Source organism: Aulonocara sp. 'chitande type north' Nkhata Bay, linkage group LG13, assembly GCF_057382095.1.
Source record: "Aulonocara sp. 'chitande type north' Nkhata Bay isolate Kocher_YH1m ecotype deep benthic linkage group LG13, A_spYH_male_GT1.1, whole genome shotgun sequence".
In the NCBI taxonomy this organism is placed as follows: domain Eukaryota; kingdom Metazoa; phylum Chordata; class Actinopteri; order Cichliformes; family Cichlidae; genus Aulonocara; species Aulonocara sp. 'chitande type north' Nkhata Bay.
In genome coordinates this window covers 8,236,310-8,257,418 of record NC_141356.1, presented here as the reverse complement: position 1 = coordinate 8,257,418, position 21,109 = coordinate 8,236,310, and the positions used below count along the sequence as shown (strand labels likewise).

Below are 21,109 nucleotides of genomic sequence, written 5' to 3'. Positions count from 1 at the left end.
AGCAATGTGGAAATGTGGAGACCAAAGTCACTAAGAAGAATGTTTGTAAGATACGTTGTGCCAACTCATCCAAGAGCTGCAGTTATTCCAGTGTGGTGAACTGACCGACCAACGTATTAGCACTGCTGTCATTAGCATGGCCAAAAAAAAAAGAAAAGCTAGAGCTGTCACTGAGAGCAACCCAATCAGGTTATGAAAATCAACAGGCAGTCTTAGGCACAAATATGTTTATTGGAAACTCCCTAAGCAAGAGTGCAACACAGCTGGTGCAGTAAAGCACAACACACACTTAGACCAGAGTTCTGCTTGCGCTGTGCTAACCGATGGCAGCTCCGCTGAAGCATAAAGTAACTGAACTAACTGAGCTCATTCAGATGTTTGCTACTGCACAATCTAAGATTGTTCATTTGCATAATATAAGGAACAGTGTAGTAGCTGCTAAATACAGTTTTTTTTTTTATTCTAATACCCCAAACCTTGATTTGTGAGTTTCAGTTTCTTTCATCAGAGTTAGTATAGACCCCCACGATCGCACAAGATACCTAAGGATCCTTTGATTCTTCATGGACAAGGTTCACACAGCTGCAGTCCTTTATTGTACATAAAGTATACAAATAGCAAAACACAGCTCAAAGACTTCTCAAGGCCTGACATGCTTATTGATAGAAAACAATCTTCTCACAAATGGAACTGGCATGCCATGAACAAAGATTCTTTTTTTTTCTTCAGACATCTATTCATGATAGCTGACAATCATCTCAATATTCTTCAGTATTTTTATTTTCTTAAGTTTATTTATGCCTTCAGTCCTTGTGAAGGTGAAACATCTGGAAAAAATATCTGAGGAGTACACACTGGCTGCTTATCTAATTTAAAATAATTAAATATTTATTTTAATAACTTTTCTTTCTCTCTCTCTAAAAAAAGATTAAATTTCGTTTCTTAGTGACACATCAACCATTTGAAATAACAGGACACCAACTGCTACAACAGCATCTATAGCACCAAATGAAAACAAGCCGTGATCTTAGATTATTTCTAAGAGAGCGGGGAACTCAAATCCCCTGTTGAAAAAAGGTGAAAATACAGACTTCTGAACAATGCTTTTCCTGCAATATACAGTACCACATAATAGGAGAAAACTAAATGACAGAGTACAAACATCAGACCGCCATCAGTCAGGCAAATGCAGGTATAGAACATTGTGTATTTGTGTCACAATCCTTTTTATCTCTGAAAATCTGCCTCACAAAGCCAGTATCTCACAGTGACACATTTGCAGTCATGTGCTGAAAGACTCTATGGAGTCACTCTCCTTTCTTACAGTCAGCTCTCAGAGTCTCAAGTCCCATCACAGAGTCTGATGCGCAGCGTCGAGCACCTTTTTCCCTCTGGTGAAACGTTCGTTCTTTGTAAAGTTTCACGTTGTATTGCATCATTGTGAGATCGACCTTGTCAAACGCTGCACACAAAAACATTCACACGCTCGCGCGCGCACACACACAAATGCTTTACAACAGCTGCCAATGGGTTGCATTTGTGATTCAGGCTTAATTGTGACACGTTTAAATAAATCATGTAAAAAGTCATTTTGATCAGAGAGATCGTTCCTTGTCTACCTTTGTGCCACGAGCCAAACTGTGCCCAGGATAAAGTGAAACAACAGCCGAAGGTACAGCTGATGTTTTCCACTAAAACATATGCGGCGACAGACTGTAGAGAATGTAAAAACACTGCTCACGAGCTTCTTGACAGGATTTGAAAAAAAAAAAGCTTTCTACATTTGGCTTGCTGCTCATTCATTCTGTTATGCTGTGCAGTTCTCCTGCATCGCCCAACACATTGCTTTTTAGTGCTCGTTTGGGTTAGAGCTGTCCTAATATCTAATTTTCCCATTAATGTCACAGCAATGGCAAAAAAGCGCATAGTAACCAAGGCAACGAAAAAAAACATTATTTCTAACTGCAAAAGGCTACAAATTGCTTTGTTGATGATAGGAAACCAGTCATCTAGCTATCTTGGATTTCTGTTCATGATGAAAAACTTGGTGCATACTACCTAGGCATAAAAAAAACCTACAGATCTTTGGTGTTTGCTTGTTTCAACATGCTGTCCCTATATTAAGAAAAATTGAACTTTAATGGATGATAAATACACCATAATCACAGCCCTGGGTTCAGATCTCTAGTCTGCTGAATACTAGATTGTCTATTTGTGGGGCTACATTAGACTGAAAGCCATTTGCGATGCATGGGCAGTTCACGGGGCACCTCATATAGTTCTAATGCCCTCATAAGGAGCAGTGGCTGACCGTGCTTAATGAGGATTAATGCAGAAGCAGATTGGGGTTTGCGCCTTCCCAGACACACTTCTGCCACAGCATTCCCGCTTGGCTGTTATTGATTGCCCCCACTGAGGGTCCGTGTCCCTGTGCAACCTCGGGGAACAAGTGTTAAATGCAAAGCAAGTGAAAAATAGAGTTTGATGGTGACAAGGAGAGGAGGAGGAAGAGAAATGAGGAAGTGGTGATATGCAGGGTTTAAAGCCCAAGAGAATGGTGAGAATTTGAATAATGAAAAAAAAAAACATTGCTTTTGACATGGAGCTGTGCTTCCCTAAGTGAGTATTGGTTCTTTATTTATCGTTATGCTGCCAGACAATAAAATAAAACTGCTGGAAATAGTAGAGGTATGAATATAGACTGCTCCTGCATGCCTTAAAGTTTTAGGCCTGGTGCCCTACAAAATGCAGAAGACATCTGTAGATTTAAATGAAACACAGGATGTTGTTTCGTTTCTGGCATGAGGTGCTATCAGATTCCACATTTTGTTTTAAAGTGTGACATATACAATAACACTAGTTTAATTTCATGGTTTGATTGCTGTGACATTTCATGGGATCTCCTCAACCATCTGTCCCATTTCTTTACAACCAAACAATAAATATACTCCAGCATATAGCAACCTGCCAACCGTGTCTCTCATTACGCAGAAAGATTCCAGCGAAAGCTGGCAATATTTTCATCTTCTTTCACAGCCATTAGTAAGACATCTCCTCAGGTTTTCAACATTTTTTTTCTCGTCCCTCTCTGTGGCAATGTCCCATATTCGTAGGTTCCTCGCATACAACACATCTAAATATAGACTTTAATGGCTGCTGAGCAAAATCAAAGAGAAAAAAAACAAAACAGGAATAATGTAGGTGCCACCCGCAGTGTGGGGTTTAAGAGAATAGAAATGCATGAGGCGTTTCACTGTCCACTGGAATGTATACAAGAGTCAGTCAGTCACTGGGAATGGGGGGTGGGCTTGGCGGCTTGGTGAGGGCGTTGGGGGTAGTCTCAGTGGTGGCCACTAGTCATACTGGCCCTTCAGTCAAGCCTTCCAGGGGAAGGGTGGTGGCGTTGTCAGTGGGCTGCGGGTCGTCCTGAGGATGCATGGGCGTGTGCGTGGCGACAGCCAGGCTGGCATAAGGCAGGTGGCAGTCCATGTGCAGGAAGGGGGGGTAGTGCTGGCGGTAGCAAATGTATGCAAACAGCAACCCGATCACTCCTCCAACAAAAGCGTCTGCGAGGCACAAAAACAGATATATTTAAAGGAATGCATGGATAGCTAAGTTTAGCCTGCGTGAAGGAAGTAAAATAACACCTGCAAATAGAATTAGCACAATTAATAAGCCATTGATGTATGTGTTGCAGTGCTTATATTGTAGTTTGGAGTTCGATGAAAGAAACTTGAAAGGGAGAGTAACGAATCTGCTCTGCTGAGCGGTGGCTTCACTTGCCTCAGGACAGGAGGCTGTCTGTGTCACTTTGTCATATGCTGAACAGGCTTGTATTATACCTAGCCACCTTTAAGCTATAATATATCATATAATATCACACTGCCATGGTGAGTATTAAGTCTATATTGCTGCATATAGATCAAAATGACACAGCCAGCTGGTGGCTGAAACAGCTCTAGTAGAGGCTTCTGCCATATCAAAATGATGTTTTTTCCACAGGTCTCCCTTTATTTCGTCCTTCTGGGTGAAATGAAAAAAATACTGCAACATCGATTCCCGCCATTCAACAGCTGTACAGTGCACGAGTTTGCTCACTGAATGTTTCATCGACTGCTGTCAACCGAATTTAATAGACTGTGACTTGATGCGATATATTAGCTGGGCGGCCTCGTTGAGACGGCGTGTGGAAGGCCAGCCTTTTCCCCTCAGAGAACAGAGGGCACATCCAAAGTGAAAAGGAATGGTGAGGAACATTAGTATCTATTGAGAATGGTGCCGCAGCCTGGCTAATGGCAGCTCCCAGCTTGTGTTTACAGTGGGAGCAGATTGAGCCCCCTCAAGTTTAATAGCCCTTTGCGTACTTACAGTTTGCTGAGGAGATTCACGACAAAAAGTCGAGCTAAGAAACACAATGAGGACCCATGCAATGATTGGCTTGTCTTGAACTGCTGTAGGTGCTTTGCTTTCATTGTAAATATATTTTAGTTCCTAAAAAAAGTGGAACATATGGCTCTCTAAAACTAATTAACACCCCATGACAGAACTGTCATCATATTTGCACATGCGCTTTTACACACCTCACCCACATATTCATTCGCTTCCTCTCGCTTCACCCCTCCATCCCAGGTTTTTCTAAGTCTTTTAGTAAATATATGAAGTTAAAACAGAGAAAGAATAATGATGTGGAGAAACATGAAACCTTAACCTTATAATCATAATCTCCTCCCGAAGCTGGTGAATGATATGATGCATCTGATGCAGTTTTCAGGAATTAATCATTATGCAATATCTTAAAGACAGCTCTTTAAGACACAATTTTACGCCTGTTGGACAAACAAGTGAACTTCTTAGTTGGGCTTATCGTACCGGCTGCACTTTTTAGCTTTCTCTCAATTTGTCAGGTGTGATGATGAAGTTAAAGCTTGTTGTGATTATAGGAATACAGCTGTTACAAGCATAGGCCTCATTACTCATCTGCATCTACAATTACAAAAGTGCCTTGAGCAAGGTTGGACTGAACATCAATAATTTCTGGCTGACACGGGCACAAGACTTTTTGTGGCAATAATTCTAATAAATGGAGGAAAATCTCGTGTCTAAGTTGTCAGGCAGACCTTGCCAGTGGTGTTTGTAGTCACAGGTCCGGGACAGTGCAATCATCATGGCGCTGTAAAGAGGCAGCACCATAGCACAGAGACGCCAGCTACGCCCGCGACCTTGATCCGTAAAACACTGCAACTTTCCTGCCAGGTAGAAGGAGGTGAAACCAAGACCTGAGAATGCAACTAGAGGGAAGACAAAGAGAAAGAAAGAGAGACAAATCAATATTGAATGTTATGTTACAACATTCAGATTATCAGTTGATGTCTTGATCTAGGCTCTTGATATAAATACAGTCAGTGAGCCAGTCACACAAGGCTAGTTCAGTTACTTTTAATTCAGTTTTTTTTTACATAGCACAAAATCACAACAGTTGCCTCAAGGGGTTTTATATTATAATGTAAAGACCCTAAAATATAAATAATAGAGTGATGTGATACCACTCAGCCAATCAGCTCTGTGCATTCTAGGTGGTAAACACTGACTCTACAGTGTCAATAGCTGAGAGTAAGTTACACATGAAAAGATGGTAGAAAGAAAGGGAGAAATACAGACGATTGTGTGAAAAGCTTAAAAAATTGACAAGGAAGAAAGAAGGAAAAAATTAGGAACGAACAGTGCTGTGCAAAAATGAAAAGTGGACAGTGAAAATAGAGCAATGGGTGAACGCTGGGCCTCTCCAGATGCAATTTGTTGATCTCTAAGATGATGAGGACCTGAAAGAGCAGCTTGTATGTGCTGATCCTTGCACTTTTCAACTGAGTTAGGTTTCTCAGGTATGAGGAAAGTAGCCCTGTGCATCTTGACCACGTTTGGGTCTACACACTTAACCAAGGCAGTTTTCTCCACAGTTGTTATAATGAAAACTAAAGAATTGAGCTCTAGCTTTAAAATCCTTGCAGGACAAGCTAGAGCTCAATTCACTCACAATAAATTTGTGTGTAAATGATCAGTATTTATTCAGGTTTTGACGCACACGTTTGTAAAATAGTTTTACGTGTGGTCAGATTGCTTCTTACTTGTGTGTGGATTGGAGCACGTGCCTGAGAGTCCTAGAAAGTTGCACACAAAATTGGTGTACATATTTGTAAGTTTAAATTTACACTTGTGGAACATATTGTACACATTTGCAACCCTTTTTGCGGCACATTTCTCTCCATAATTAAAAGAGGGGAATAAAGGGAGCCTCTAAAACTGCTCACAACTGTTCAGCTGTGTTGAGATTTATAATGGTTGAGACTTTTCAGTCCGGATAGGAAACAGAAAAGAGGCAATTCGAGATTTTCCGCCCTTTATTCGATTTTTCTGAAGTTAAACACTTAAACTTTTAATGGCGAGAATTTTGAAAAATCATACATATATGTATATAATTAAACATTATGATCATCCAGACCTTTGCTTCAGTAACTTTCTTCTAAGTGGACCTCTTTAAATTTTAGTTAAATACCCCTGCCCTATTGTATGAGCACTTGGCAAGAGTGGGAAGGAAAAACTCCCTTTTAGCAGGAAGGAACCTCCAACAGAACCAGGCTCGGGCAGGGGCAGCCATCTGCCGTGATGGGTTGAGGTTGAGGTGAGTGAGAAAGGACAAAACACAAGCTGTGGAAAAGAGCGAGAGATTAATAACTCCTGATTAAATGTGGAGTGGTGTACAAATACAGAGAGGGAAAAGAGGTGAGTGAAGAAGCCCCAAAAGTAACCTGTCTATATAAAATCATACTACAGATATATTTATGTAGTTTAAAAGGTAAATGAAATTGTACTTATAAGTCACCTTTCTATTCAGCTGAGCAGTCAAAGCAACTTATTACTATAAGTCTCATTTTCACCCTATGACACACAACACTAACATTCACACACACACACATACACATGCTTAAGCATCAGGTTGAGCTTGGACTTCAGTACCTTGCCCAAGGATACTTCAACCTGTGGAGGAGTTAGGGATCGATTCACTGACCAGCTGATCCATCTGTGTAACTGTTGAGCATTTTGGAAAAATGTAATGGAAACTGATAGGAGTTTTGCAGCAGTTTTTCAGAAGTTGAGTATGTGTTTCCACTGCACTTTTACCTGCTTTCAATGTGCATGAATTGAATGATAAAGAAAATGGAAAGAGGTCAAACCTCCAGCAAAACTTGCAATGTACAGATAAACATTTTTTAATTGACCAAGGTGTTTTGGCTTGTGGCCTTCAAGGGATCATCACAATGAGGTCGTTATGATGAGATGTTGTTGGAGTTTTTGACCTCTTCCCACAGCCACCCACTCACAGGTAATTTCACTGAGACTGCAGTCTCTAAACGCTGTGCTGAAACACTCTGCAGGTGCCTAGGAGCAGACGGGAGCAAGCAGAAAACTACACTTACAGAGCTAAGCAGAGCCCACACTCTCAAGGAGACTCATTTAGCAATTTGCATACTCTTGCAAAATGAGGTCTGTTTGCAGCATCAATGTGTGCATCCCACGTGAAATAATTAGCTTCCTAATGACTGAACACTGAACAGCTCTCACCTCAAAACAAGAAAGTCCTGGGTTTGAATCCATGAGTCAGCTGGGGCTTTTCTATATGAGGACTATGTTTGAGTTCTGTGGGAGTTCTCTCTGGGTGCACGGTTTTCCTCCCACAGTCCAAACACGTGCACTGGTAATGGTCTAAATTTGCCGTACATAAGAAAATCATCGGATTAGTGATCCTATGGTAGCACTCACTCACAAAAAGAAGAGAACACACATGTCCCAAATCGTACCACTCGAGAGTGGGTTAGAGTTTATAAATTACACACATACACACAGAAACATACGTTACAGTGAAAAATAAAGCCCCGAGTAAGAAAACAATCGTGACTGAGCTACTCGCCATGCAATGCTGAAGAGACCACCCCTTGTTTTAACTGATGTTGTAGATAAAGCAGCAGTCTAATTATCAGAATTAAAGGTTTTGTGATGGAGCCATTAATCTTTGCCCTGGCACAGGGTCATTAGTTAACTGCTACAGCAGGCCAAACAGCACCCAGCCTCACCCATCAGATGCCCATTTGTCACTCACCCCACAATCTGGCCCAGAATACTAAGACCAGCAGGACACATGTGCAGCCAGGAGAGAGAGAGAGAAAGCGAGGAAATCCAATGGGGGTAGAAGGAAGAGGCAGAAAGTTCAGCCGTCCCAACAGCTGCCTGTCTTGCTTTCAGGTGATGACTTGGATCCATTAACAATTCTGAATTTTACACTGGACAATTTACACCAGCATAGTGGACAGTTGGTTTAGGCTAATATAAGATTTATTGCTATGTTATTCAATGTTACTTGCATGGGAAGTTATGGAGATATTGTAGTTTTCCTTCATTGCATCCTTATTCAGAATACTTTCCCATATTACATTTTTCTGCGTTTTTTTGTTTGTTTTTTTGCTCTTTTTGTTTTTGCTGGATTGCTCACAATGTATCTTCTTCTTGCTAGCCAGCCAATTTACCCATCAGATGTTAGCAAAAGTTGGATCCTGCTTGAAAAGTAGACTGGGGTAAACTGGGAGCCCAATTAATGCGAGGAAAGATGCAAACACTACAAAGATAATGAAGCTTTGGGTGATATAAAGCAGATTTAAGAGGCTCCCAGAGGAAATTCACACCTGCCCAATATTAACAATGCATTGCACAGAGGGGCTTAGTGGACCCCAAGCTTTAAATTGCGCCAGTATTTGCTATACCTTGTTCTGTATGCAATAACACACTGGACATTGTCAGCATTACCAAAAATGCATTACTTTTGAGCTTTCTAGCTCACTTGAGTTCCTCTGCTCAGAGGTTATGAACAAGCCATCCCCAGCCTAAGCGTTCCTCACTGCCCATCAATCTCACTTCTGGGCAACCTCACCACATTTCCCATCACAGCTCACACCATTTATTTTAATAGCTCTTACTATAGCTAAGACAATTACATTACTCACTGTGAAAGACAGAACCAAATTATCAATAAACCATAGAGTCGGACATTGAAATGTTCAGTCAGCATGGTCTAACTCATATTAGTTCAACAAGACTTTCAATATTATCTTTTCAATTTCTGGAGAGCAGATCACACATCATTTTTGTATTAGTAACAGCAGTAATGTAACACTTCAAAAAGGGTATCATATTGCACAAAGTCATCTTCACTGTTTGAACATGATAAACGTATACATTACTCTGTGCGTTGTACATGCTTTGATTCTTCTCTTCTAAAATCATGACCCAGCTGGAGCAGCCATCTAGTAAACTGCTCTTTCTTGCTATAATCATTCATTCAGAGTGACAGGCACATATCCATTTATGAGAAGGAGGCTGCACAGGTCACCAAACTCACACAACAACTCTCCCTGATTTGTAGCAATTTGCTGCTATAGTTAAATACCAGAGCTTTTTCGTAATATGTGGATTTCATACATAAAATTCTGCAAATGGCCCATTTTAACTGACGTGCAGTCTATAAATCTGAGCAACTGAAGACAATGTTGAAATACTCCAGACAGAAAATAGGGGAACTGTAGATAGAAACAATATTGTCTAACCTTTATTTTTAGAATTCATTGACAGAAACAACAAATGTGAATAAATTAAATCTAACCTGCTGCAAAGCTGAGCCAAAATCGTCTTTTTTATTGCCATAGTACACACAAAGTTTATGTTTGTAGACACAGTAAGTCAACATCTTGAGGATTGCTCTAATAGAAATGCTTTTTCGGCATGAATAATACAATAAGTATGTGCTCTGCCCGGGCTACGTGTAAAGAAGTGCGCAAATACATTTTGTAGATGTAAAATTTGCATATATGACCAAGCTGGGTTATACTTAATTTAATAATGACTGGGATGTTATTGTCTTGTTCAGAAGTGGCAGGAGTCCCTAAGAGGACAGAGGGAAGAGGCCAAGGATGGGGGGGAAACATCATGTTAATGAATCTGTCTCATTCATTTCAAAAGCTTTGAAAAAGTTATTCCCCTGAGACTAAACAGAGATGCCTAATGAGAGTAATGAGTACAGGGTGATTGCCTTTTTTCATCTTCAAACAAACACAAGGTTTGCGCAGAAGTTTCAAGTGAAGAAGGACCAACATTGCACTTTTTTTAAAGATGGAAATGATGCAAGAAGGTTTTTCTTTTTGGTAAACGTGTTAGAAACAGCATCCACTGGTGCATCCAAAGGAACCGCTCAGCCACATAAATGGAGCTAGCTTGCACAGTCTGCAAGCTAGTTCAGGCAGACTGCTCAAGCTGGACTGCGTCATACACATGCCTTACTCTCCTCGCCTCATACACCAAACTAAGACCTCGAATTTGTTTAGACACCAACATTTCCCATTTCTTTCACTAACATGTGCTGCTCTGTATCGCTGCCTGCTGTTCAGCCCCTCCGTCGCCCCAGCAACCACCTATAGGTTTGAGCCTACAGGCATTTATTTTTTAAATTTGCTTTTTGATTTTTAATTGTAGCTGCATCTTTTTAGAGATGTGGTGCAGCAGAAAAGGCAATAGCAGAGCTGCATGATAAATTGAAATAATGAGATAGAATTTGCTAACTAGGAGTTTTTCTTTAGGCTCTCAAAAGATTTGCACAATTATTTCTTATACAAGAAACGCTCCTGTACCTACTTTGGATTTTGACTGAAGCATTTCAACAGCGGGACAGGTTGCCATGTGATTTGATAGACATTTTTCCCGCAGGTAATTACTTTACGTTTTTATTCAAGTCTATCTATCTATTAAGTTAAAATGTTCAGGACTTTGGTCTGTATAAAAAAGCTGACATTAAACTCAGTTGTAGTTCTGGCAGGACACGGAGTCAAGCTCAGCCAGCAATCTCGGCTTCTTGGCTCTCTGTATCTATTAGCTTGCCATTTCTCCACTGTATTTGGTAGGATGAGCCAGAGACATTGATTACAGTATGTCTGCACTTGGGAGTAAGACTTAATATTATCTTGACTTTCCACATGCATTTATATGTATAACCTGAGGGAGGAGATCATTTTAAACCTTATTTTCTGGCAGTTGCTTCTTTTAACAGATTTATGTCAATTTTTACATCCCTGTGACTCCTGACACTGAACGTATGGCATTCTACCTGTTGATTATTATTAGGTAAAAGTAACTGCCCTGGGATGTAACCAAGATCACTGCCAATCTGCAAGTCTAACTTTCACAAAGATTTTTATCTTTGTTAGAATTAACACAGCAAATGTGCTAATATCAGTATGAGCTCAGAGCAATGCTGAAGTTCAGTCTGAAAGATCTCAGTGGCTGCGGCTGAGCCATTACACCAAACTTATCTACATTCTAGCTTTAAACACTTAACTCATTACTTATTTATGTGTTACTTTATAATATGAATTTCCATCAACACCACACTCCAAACTCATATTATTATGCTTCCAATCTCCCAGCCTTCCTCACTCTCTTCTTGCTGTTTTGACTTTTGACCCCAGCAGGAACAAGTGGGACACAACCCTGACTCTCACAGAAGTAATGCATATTAATTAACCACTTGAGCATGGAGACTGTTTCATCCATTAACATACAAAAGCTCAACAGAACCTCCTTATTAGCGCTGTATAATTGCTCCTTCACTCTGCACTGAACTGTGTCTGACTGCGTTATAGCAGAAATAAGAGGACACGCTGCTGCAGCAGCCTAATTCTCCCTAGACATTCAACTAATATGATGGACATGGCAAGCTAAGGCTAATTTAATATAGATAGTTGTGCATAAGTGAAAGAAGCAGGAGCTGGAGATGTGATTAGCTCCATCTCTCAGGATTCATTTAGGAATCGGAGAGACTGTAGATGGTAAGATGGCAGATGGGTTTCAAAAGTGTTTATTAATTGATCATATCTAATGGCTTAATATTCACAAGGGGAGAGTGGTGAGATGAATATGAATATGAAGTAGACAATTAGAGCTAATGCTTTAGGGCCCGGTTGCTTTATCGCTGTGGATATTGGTGCAGCGAATTCAGGGGAGTTGCTATTTATCTGTTTGTTTTTCTTTTTTCTGGAACCTGTCTCCTCCAATTTATGTTATTCTTTTACTTTGCTATGAGGCGAAGAAAAAGAAATCTAATCAGGGGCAACGTGAGCAGCTTTAACAACTTTCAAATGCAATAATAATAGTCTGAGTGTTTAAAAAATAGCTGTCGACAAACAGTGGAATCTGATATATATGTATATCTTTGTTCTGGCTATTCTTGATGGATTTCGTTTGCATTTTACCGTGCGTCCTCTAATGACACAAGCTGCATATCTGTGACCTCATTTCTGAGTCTGTGAGTGCAAAACTGTTTATTTTTCCCCTATAGTCTGAGTGTATGTCTTCACACAAGCCAGAGCTGATTTTGTGAGACATCCAGATGCCATTTTAAACAAGGCTCCATTCACTCTCGTCTTCTCTTTGGCCCTATTCTTCTGTCCCACGCCACATTTGTCTGAGTAAAAGCTCTGTAACTTATTCGTGGTCCAACAAGCAATGTCTGGTGAAAAGGGACAGAGACGGGAAATTGGATTTCTTCTGCTCTCTAGATGTGCTAGTGTATGGGCGCTCCCTATGTCCCCAGTCGCACTGTTCTCTCAATCACTTTCTTACTCACTGTGCAACAACATAAGGCTATTAGAGCTGTCGCATAGATGAATGTAATCCATGCTCAGTGCTGCGGTGAATTACAGAGCATCGTCCCTCTTTGCCATGTCTAATGGGACAAAGCCAACACTTCAAAGCCTTTCTTTAAAGCAGGTGTTTGAGAGGTTGTAAGCATTAGACTTTAGCATTATTACTATAAATATGTATTTCAAATAAATCTGGGCTGTGAAATTACATCATTGAATTCACATGGTCTTGGCATGTAACACACAAAAGCCCAGTGATCTCATGTTTGATTAGGAGCCTGCTGTAAACATTCACACTGACAGCAGGATGACAATTAAACAAATTTCCCAAGCATTTCAGAAGCAGAGCGTTTCTTGTACATATGCCCAATATACCTCAATAATAATTCGAATAATTCTCATTTGGTTTCATTAGAATCTTTAAAAAAAAAAGAAGAAGAGGTGTTTAAGATGCATCATGCATTTTCAGCTCTTTTCACTACTGTGACAAATAACTGTTTCGGTAGGATGCAACAATTTGCTTATTTGCACATTCCTGCAGTACAAATGATTACTGCGTAATTACCTTGTCAACTCTGAATGAGGATGTAGAGTAGAAATGTAATGAAAATGCAGAAGCAAGCAAAACAAAATACATTTCATGCATGTCACAGCGGTAGCAAAGCACATAAAGATGCTTTCTTTAATTTCGCAAAACAGATATTGTGATGTGCAAAAGTCTTGAGCCACCCCTTGTTTCTTCCAAGCAGCCAGACTTTCTTGCAATTTTTTATATCTTGAGTAATAGTTCTCCAGGCTCCTGCCACTTAACACTGACGTATGACTCATTCAAACATGAAAAAGGCACCTAACTCAAGGGAGGAACCAGTGCTGTGTCACATAACAGACAACTTAGCAAAGAACCCGTTTTAAATTCCATCTTTAGGCACTTTTAAATGAGGAGAAACACCGGAACAAAACACCGTAAAAAAATAAAAACCCAAAACACCAAAGCCATGCCGTCACATTTTTGTTCAGTGCTGGCAAGACCATTAATAGATCTTTGCAAAGATGTATCTTCTTGATTAAAGCCTTTACATCCCAGATGCACCACGCTATGCCAAGAGTTTATTCAGCATCTGTGTGGCCTCCAGCAAATGTTCCATGGATACCGCTTAACATTCGTCTGCTGGACAACAGGAAAACATTTGAATTATTTAACATACTGCTGAAGTGAAAACAGCTTGGAGGATACGATTTTGTGTGTCCTAAGCCGGAATGCACAGCTGAGCACAGCAGGATGTCAGATCAAACGGTGGGTGTGCATTCAACTCTTACTTAGGGTGCGCAAATTGAATGAAACTGATTGCTACATGTTGTAATTACCATGAAAGAGAGAGAGCAACAAGATACACCTCATACATACAGCAGCCAGTCAGTCATAGATTTGGTTTCTACTTGGTGAAATGTTGCTCAGAGCACCATGCCGTTTTAATGAGTGTCTGATATCTTCTGGCATTGTGTTGCAACTTCTGGTGGTGATTTATGTCAATCGCCTTGTGATACTCACAGGAGGAATGACTGCTGGGGAAGCTCTTGCGCCCCTCGGAGACTACCGCCGGCTCCCCAGTGCAAAGCATCTTTGCATTCATTTGCCCATCTGGGAAACAACGCTGTAAGTAGTCTGGCCTCGGTCTGAAAATCAAACAATACCATCGACGGGAAGAATTTCATTTTACTTGTCAAGAGTGAAAAAGGGATCTCATGTGGCAAGGGCCAAGAGCCTAACATTTAGCATTACTGACACTGCCTTTAAAAAAACATGGGCTTGTTTAACGTACCTGCCAACAATCAACTTGATAGTATTTGTGAAGACTCCGTTTAGAGCAAGAGCCAGGGATACAGCTGGAGGAAGAGAGACACATAACTGAACATTTTACAGTGTTGGGGTACTAAGACTGACATTTTTCAGCATCTGTAGGACTAATTGAAACCATCACGCTGCAGTAAATCATTCATTCTGTCAGTGTGACAAAGATTCGGGCAGGTTTACTTCTCCTCTGATATAATATAGCAATAAAACATCGATGGGAATTTCCCTTGCAGGTGGACACATGGTTGTTAGGGTCGTGTGTGAGCAGCAACAGTAGCGAGTAGGACTGACAAATGTATGCTTAGCTACCCTGTGAGACTCGTGGTGCTTTGAGCTACCATAAATGCCTCATCTAGCTTTTGTTTTAGGAGTGTGGGTAAATTGCCGTGGACCAAATACAACAGATGTCTGTCAGATCAAATCCAGCAATAAGCTTTCTCATCTCACAGTAGTGATAAAATTTTAGGTTCAGTCAAGGCTCGGGGCATAGGGTGTCTTGTTCGATCATCTCAGGATTACATCTTTGTCTCTTTTGCAGATGAAGTGGTCATGACAGCTTCATGAAGCAGCAACATTCAGATTTATGCAGCCGGGTGTTAGAATAAGAATGAGGACCTCAAACTGAAGCCGTGGCTATCAACTGGGTCGGCAATGAGTTTGCGAGATAGCCTTAAATAGAGCCACTGCTCTTCCACCAATACAATGAGACACGTGCCTTGCTTTTGAGCATGTCTATTCTATAGATGGACATCTAGCAGGTGAGAAGTTGGCTGAGAAAAGCTTCGACAAAGACTTAGAAAAGCTGGAAAACATGGGCAAGGGTAAGCCCTATTGCACACCAACAAAACTTAGGTAAGCAGTAAAAAATAGATCATTTGAATATAATGTCTAAGTTTAGTAACAGTATTAGTACTAAATACAAAGGGTGAGATTGATGTGTTACTTGTTAGATTTGAAAATGTGATAAAAGTGAAGAAAGAATCCTCACAGAAAAACTGACATAAGCGCATCCTTTTAGAGCCTAGTCTGACTGTGAAGCAATTCCTGCTTTATTAAACATCCATGATGGGGAACAGGAAAACTCCAATAGGTTGACAGGTAGGTGTTATACTGCAAATGTATGTTCATTTAATTAGCTGTAAAGAAAACCACCGGGACTCATCATTAGTACCCTGACCTCATAGGTTCATCCCAGTAGTCCGCAGTGGAAATGAGTCCATTCACCCTACCACCAAAACACACATGAATTATCTTCCTGAGTGGCTGACAGGAGCACAGATTCAGTATTATTTCACAGCTGGATAATTTGGGCAAACCAGTGCAGATCAAATGAAATCCCAGAATGAGGCACATACCGTCTCGGCAGGGACGTTAAATTGCAGCGCGTTTCCCTCATCCTTTGTCAGATCTCTGTCAGGATAAAACTATTGCTCCACTCCAACAACTCCCTAACATGTTAGGAAATCCTTTTTGGTGCTTGCTGACGGTCATTATTGCACTAATGATTTTTTTGCTGACCTATAGCCAAACGTAACGCTGACACAGTTTGACAGTTTGTGTTTTGCGCTTAATGCCCATTTAACTCCTGCTACACAATAAGCAGATTTCTGCTGATGAAAGTGGTTGCTATAAATATAATGTGCATCTAGTGCGGTGGACTGCCATATGGCACGCATGTATATTCCCACCCTGCAACTCTGTCCTTCCAGTTCGGCCAAAATTCACCTCACATCCACTAATTAAGCTTGAAGGGTCCGAGAGGAGCTTGCATGATTAGCCATTTTTTAGCCCACCATGAGGGATCCTAATATATTCATCCCCCTAATATAGTATTCATCCGGCACCAGTCCCTATGCCAAATAGGTCTACTTACATTTGGATTGGGGCTATGCCTCTGCAAACCAAATCTGGTCGCATTCATATGCATATACCCTAGAGTTTGCCCCAATGATTACTCTAAGGCACAGTTTCAGGAAATTAGTAGCCTCATGAATAAAGATAGGACTGCGGCCGTTACATTAGCAAAGACCCTCTCTTTCAGCTCTTACAGAAAAACAAGGTGATTTGTGGGATTTGACGAAATCACCGATTGTTTAAATCGATTGTCATATCCTTAATATATTGCTACCCTCTAAATCTTCTCTCTTTTTAAAAGCACAGGTGTTCAAACATAGAGCCTCGTTTTTTATATAGTACTTTCATAACTAGATGCTGATGCTTTGACACATGAGCATAAACACAAATGCATTCTTGTACTCTGCTGGAAGATTGATCCCCATACACACAGTAAAAAACATAAGTAAATAAGAACGTCACTATATGTGTGGTATGGGATCTCACACTCAGATGCTGAGCAATATTATTCATTCTTTGTCACCAAAAACACACATAAAGAAATCATTACAGGATCATCTGCCGTTCTCCGAGAGTCGTATATAATATAATCAAACTTCCAAGATGGCATCGTTGTATCCTCACTGAGATAATCACGTAATTAAGCAGCATGACTTTGGGAATGATAAAGGATTATTAGACAACTCTAAAAAGAAAAACAATCCTTTTCACTCCAAAGAAAATGAGGCAAAGAGGCAGTGTGTTAGTAGATTGCACTGTATCAAACATTAAAACCCAGTACATTAGAAAAACTAATTTCCATTGGTACTCGGGAAATCTAACTCAAAACCCACAAATTATGAAAGTTCAATTAAATCTGTCTGAAAATTTGATTTATAGATTCAGAGTTAGAGGACCCTCAGGGACTGCTTGAAACCCCATAAATTAGCAAGAATATGAGGACAGCTACTTTTCGGTGATTTTAGTTTGGCATGAAAAATAAATTGGTCTGTAGGTAAAGCTACTTTTTAACCACAGACCCAGTTGAACAGCTGCTTTCCTTTTCTTTCTCATTCAGTCTTGCGGAAGAATTGGTTCAAAGCTACTTTCAGTAATGTGATCATGTAGAAACTTGTCAAAATAATGGGCTTCCTTTTAGTCTTTGTTCTTCGGCGTGATGCTGCTTTCTCGTTCAGCTTCTAGGAGTGCCTCTCTGCAGGCAGTAATGGGCCTGTTTAGTTCTACACAACACTGTAATCTCGGGACCGATGCACTGAGCTACGCTCGCTCCCCCCATTCATCTTTGGGAGAATCTTTAATTGGATTTGTGTTAAACTTTCTTAATGCTGTCTGATGTGCCAAAGCCTCTGCAGGCCTCTGGACCCAGTGGAAAATGGCATATCAGTGCGGAGGAAACGCTCAGATGTTGCCTGATAGAACAAACAGCATAAAATTTCAATTGGTAAATACTCGTGGTTGCTGTGATTAAGATCAATTTGTGCAGTACCAGCAAACACAAAGATCTGCACCGTTAAGTAAAACCAGGTCGAACTGTGGAAAGATCAAACGGATTAAAGAAACAGACATTTTTTAATAGTTATTTTACAAGAAATCCAAACCACACAGTATTACACTACATGCAATATAAATGTCAGTTGAAGACTTCTAATGGGCTAGATTACACTGACAATAATCAGCAACAAATTTGTGACATTTCAAACAAATAACTCCACGAACCTAAACAAGCCTCTTTTATCTCTGTCTTGTCCGTCCTCTGAATTATCTTCACCACAAATATCACTGCCAGTGGAGTAAGGAATGAAATTGCCTGTAAGGAAATAAAGACAGTGACAAATATATGGTTATTACTGTGACATTAGAGATGTACTACAGCACTCTATTAGGTCTTTTTTTTTCTTTTTTTTTTTTGCAGGTTAATTGTGAAATGATTTGTGCCTCTGGGAATGACCCGAGCCCATCTATTATTCAGAGTTAATTTTAACAAGGCAAACTGAGGGGCAAAACAAGCTTCTTTATTGTTCAGTGGTTCTTCGTGCCTGAGCTGAGAGAATTATGCCCTTAGTTTGATATGAGATTGGGGCCCTCTCAGCACCTAGGTAATTATTCATGCCCGAGAATCTATTAATTACTCTCTGGACAAATTCTGCATATTTTCTTTTCCTTAAGCAACAGAGGTAGCAAAAAACAAAGGTAGTGTTTTAGTCCCATTATTATAACGCACACATATTCCTTTCCCTGTGAGTCCTGTTCATTAGTTCAGCTGTGTACATCCTGAGTATGTTTGTGTATCGCTGCCAATTATGATCTCACTTTGCACCTCACTATCCCCTCGAAATAGCTCAAACGTGTAATCACACTTTCATTCACACTCATAAGTGAAGCGAGAGTTGCTCTCTGAATTTCAATTTAAACAAGTCACTGTGGGTTTTTTTAACCTTGTAACATGGCAGTCGGTTTGGTGCAAAGTGCACACGTCCTACTAAAGCTGAACAACATAATGCAAAACTTAATGTACAATAAAAGACAAAGTGTACTCTGGACAATGTAACTTATAACTTTAACATACATGAAATATATTATCGTTGCAAATGCAAATGGAGACATATAAAATTTTCTTACAGCATCTTTATTTTGTACATTTTGGCATATTTAGAGTGAAACACACAATAAATCAGGCAAAGCGCGGAAACCTTGTGATTGAAAAGTTGCTACACTATAGTGCCAAAAGCATTCATGGCCCCTTCCTGTTCCTACATACACAAAGCCTATAAAGACATAGCCTGAAAAGACATAAAGACAAAGTCTAAAAAGACATGGTTGAGCTGGTGTGGAAGAACTTGACTGGCCTGCACACAGTCCAGACCTCAGAATACTTCTGAGGTGCCTGCGAGCCAGGTCTTATTGTCCAACATGGTCTTCTGGAAGTTCCCATAAACACACTCCTAAACCTCGTTGAAAGCCTACCCAGAAGAGCTTAAGCTGTTATAGCTGCAAAGGATGGGCTAACATCGTATTAAACCAGGGGCGGGGGAACTCCAGGCCCCGAGGTCAGGTGTTCTGCAGGTTTTAGATGCATCCTTAATCCAACACAGCAGATCTATATGGCTAAATTACCTCCTCAACATGTCTTGAAGTTCTCCAGAGGCCTGGTAATGAACTAATGATTTGATTCAGGTGTGTTGACCCAGGGTGATCTCTAAAACCTGTATTAAACCCTATGGATTAAGAATTGGATGTCACTCAAGGCAAACAAGCAAATAATTTTGGCAGTATAGTACATCATGGGCATGCAATGTTTTTGGGTTCCCAGCCAGATCTACCTCTCACGTATGACATTCAAAAAGATCAAGACTGAAATGTCCAAAGTGCACAGCTGGAGGCTTTTCCATACGTCATTTTAGAATATAAAGATTTTGTTAACTGTTTCTTTTACATTTACTAAGCATACCTTTTAATCAATTAACAGTAAGCCTATTTAATACTTAACGGACACATATCTTGTTCTTTAACTCCTTATATAACAGCATTTTATCGTATTTGCAATACATTTGTAAACTGCAATGTTTATATTTCTTTACATTTACATGTACTTTTGAGATTTGCCCATCTCCTTAGGGCTCATGCAGGATAGCAACTAATTCATAAAACAATTAATATCACTGCCTAGTATTTGGAGCAAATTTCATTTCACTTCATAGAGAGATTATTACTGTAGATAATGTTTTAGAATACTTTATACTCATATTAACTTCTTCAAGGCTTCATCTGGAAATCATGCATAATCAACTATCGGTATTTGCATAAACAGTGCAAAAATGGAAACAGTTGCAATTTTTGTATTTTACTGATTTGTAAAGCTTTTTTTCCACTTCATGGGCAGCTTTTAATTATTAGATAAATTCTCCACACCTTCAGAGCTGTTGTTAGAACAGTGACACTGAATAACTTGAGTTGTGCATAGTTTCCTAGACGACTGTAGGGTGGTGGGAGTGTGGGGTAATTTACAGTCGTGTCATGAGTGAAGATCTTTGCACACTGAAGTTGTGATAATCTATAAATTAAACACAAACCAAAAGAGTGATGATGAGCTTTAAATAATCTTGTTCGTGAATGGTGTTTGGCTGGACATTCAGCTCAGCTGTTGAACTGTAATCGCTTGCTTATGTGAATGTGAGTGTTTTTTCTGCTCGACTGGCACGTTCTATGACTAATGCATTTTCAATTGCTTATCACAAATTACCCATCAAATGTTTCACTGATGAGCAATTTAAAGCTCGGCTTTTATTTATTTTCCATTTGAGAAAATCTGCTTCTGCTTTAGCCATTTTATGTTAAGCACTAACTTTTCTGTCACAAAAGCTTCTAAACATCAAGAAGAGCTGCCAAGATAAGCTCAAGTGGATCAGTTGTTGATGTTTAATGGGCTGTATTCAGGCACTTGGGGTAAAGGTGTTGGGTTTTGCATTGCGTAAGCTGACAGTTGTCTCGAATTGACAGACAGTTAGAACTTACCACCTACTACGCAGCTGTTTCTGCACATAATAATTTGATTGTTGACTGATGTGTGTCAAGCAGCACAGGATGGAGTGGAGCACCAGTCACTCAAACGCTGACATTTCAACAGGTACGCTACATGAGCAATAGGCATCCAAAGGTTTGCCTGCTGAGA

The 21,109-nt window shown here is 40.1% G+C and overlaps 1 protein-coding gene across 1 annotated transcript in view; it reads right to left on the bottom strand.

The window, feature by feature from the left end:
• Positions 1 to 133: 133 nt before the first annotated feature.
• Positions 134 to 21,109, bottom strand: part of plpp4 (phospholipid phosphatase 4) — a 51,458-nt gene continuing 30,482 nt past the window's right edge. Inside the window, exons 3-7 of the mRNA XM_086258531.1 lie at positions 18,157 to 18,247; positions 14,555 to 14,618; positions 14,284 to 14,408; positions 5,118 to 5,288; positions 134 to 3,566 (exon numbers count right to left, since the gene is read on the bottom strand). Of these exons, the coding sequence (XP_086114657.1) occupies positions 3,358 to 3,566; positions 5,118 to 5,288; positions 14,284 to 14,408; positions 14,555 to 14,618; positions 18,157 to 18,247 (660 nt within the window). The 3' untranslated portion in view covers positions 134 to 3,357. The remainder of the gene's footprint in view (positions 3,567 to 5,117; positions 5,289 to 14,283; positions 14,409 to 14,554; positions 14,619 to 18,156; positions 18,248 to 21,109) is intronic.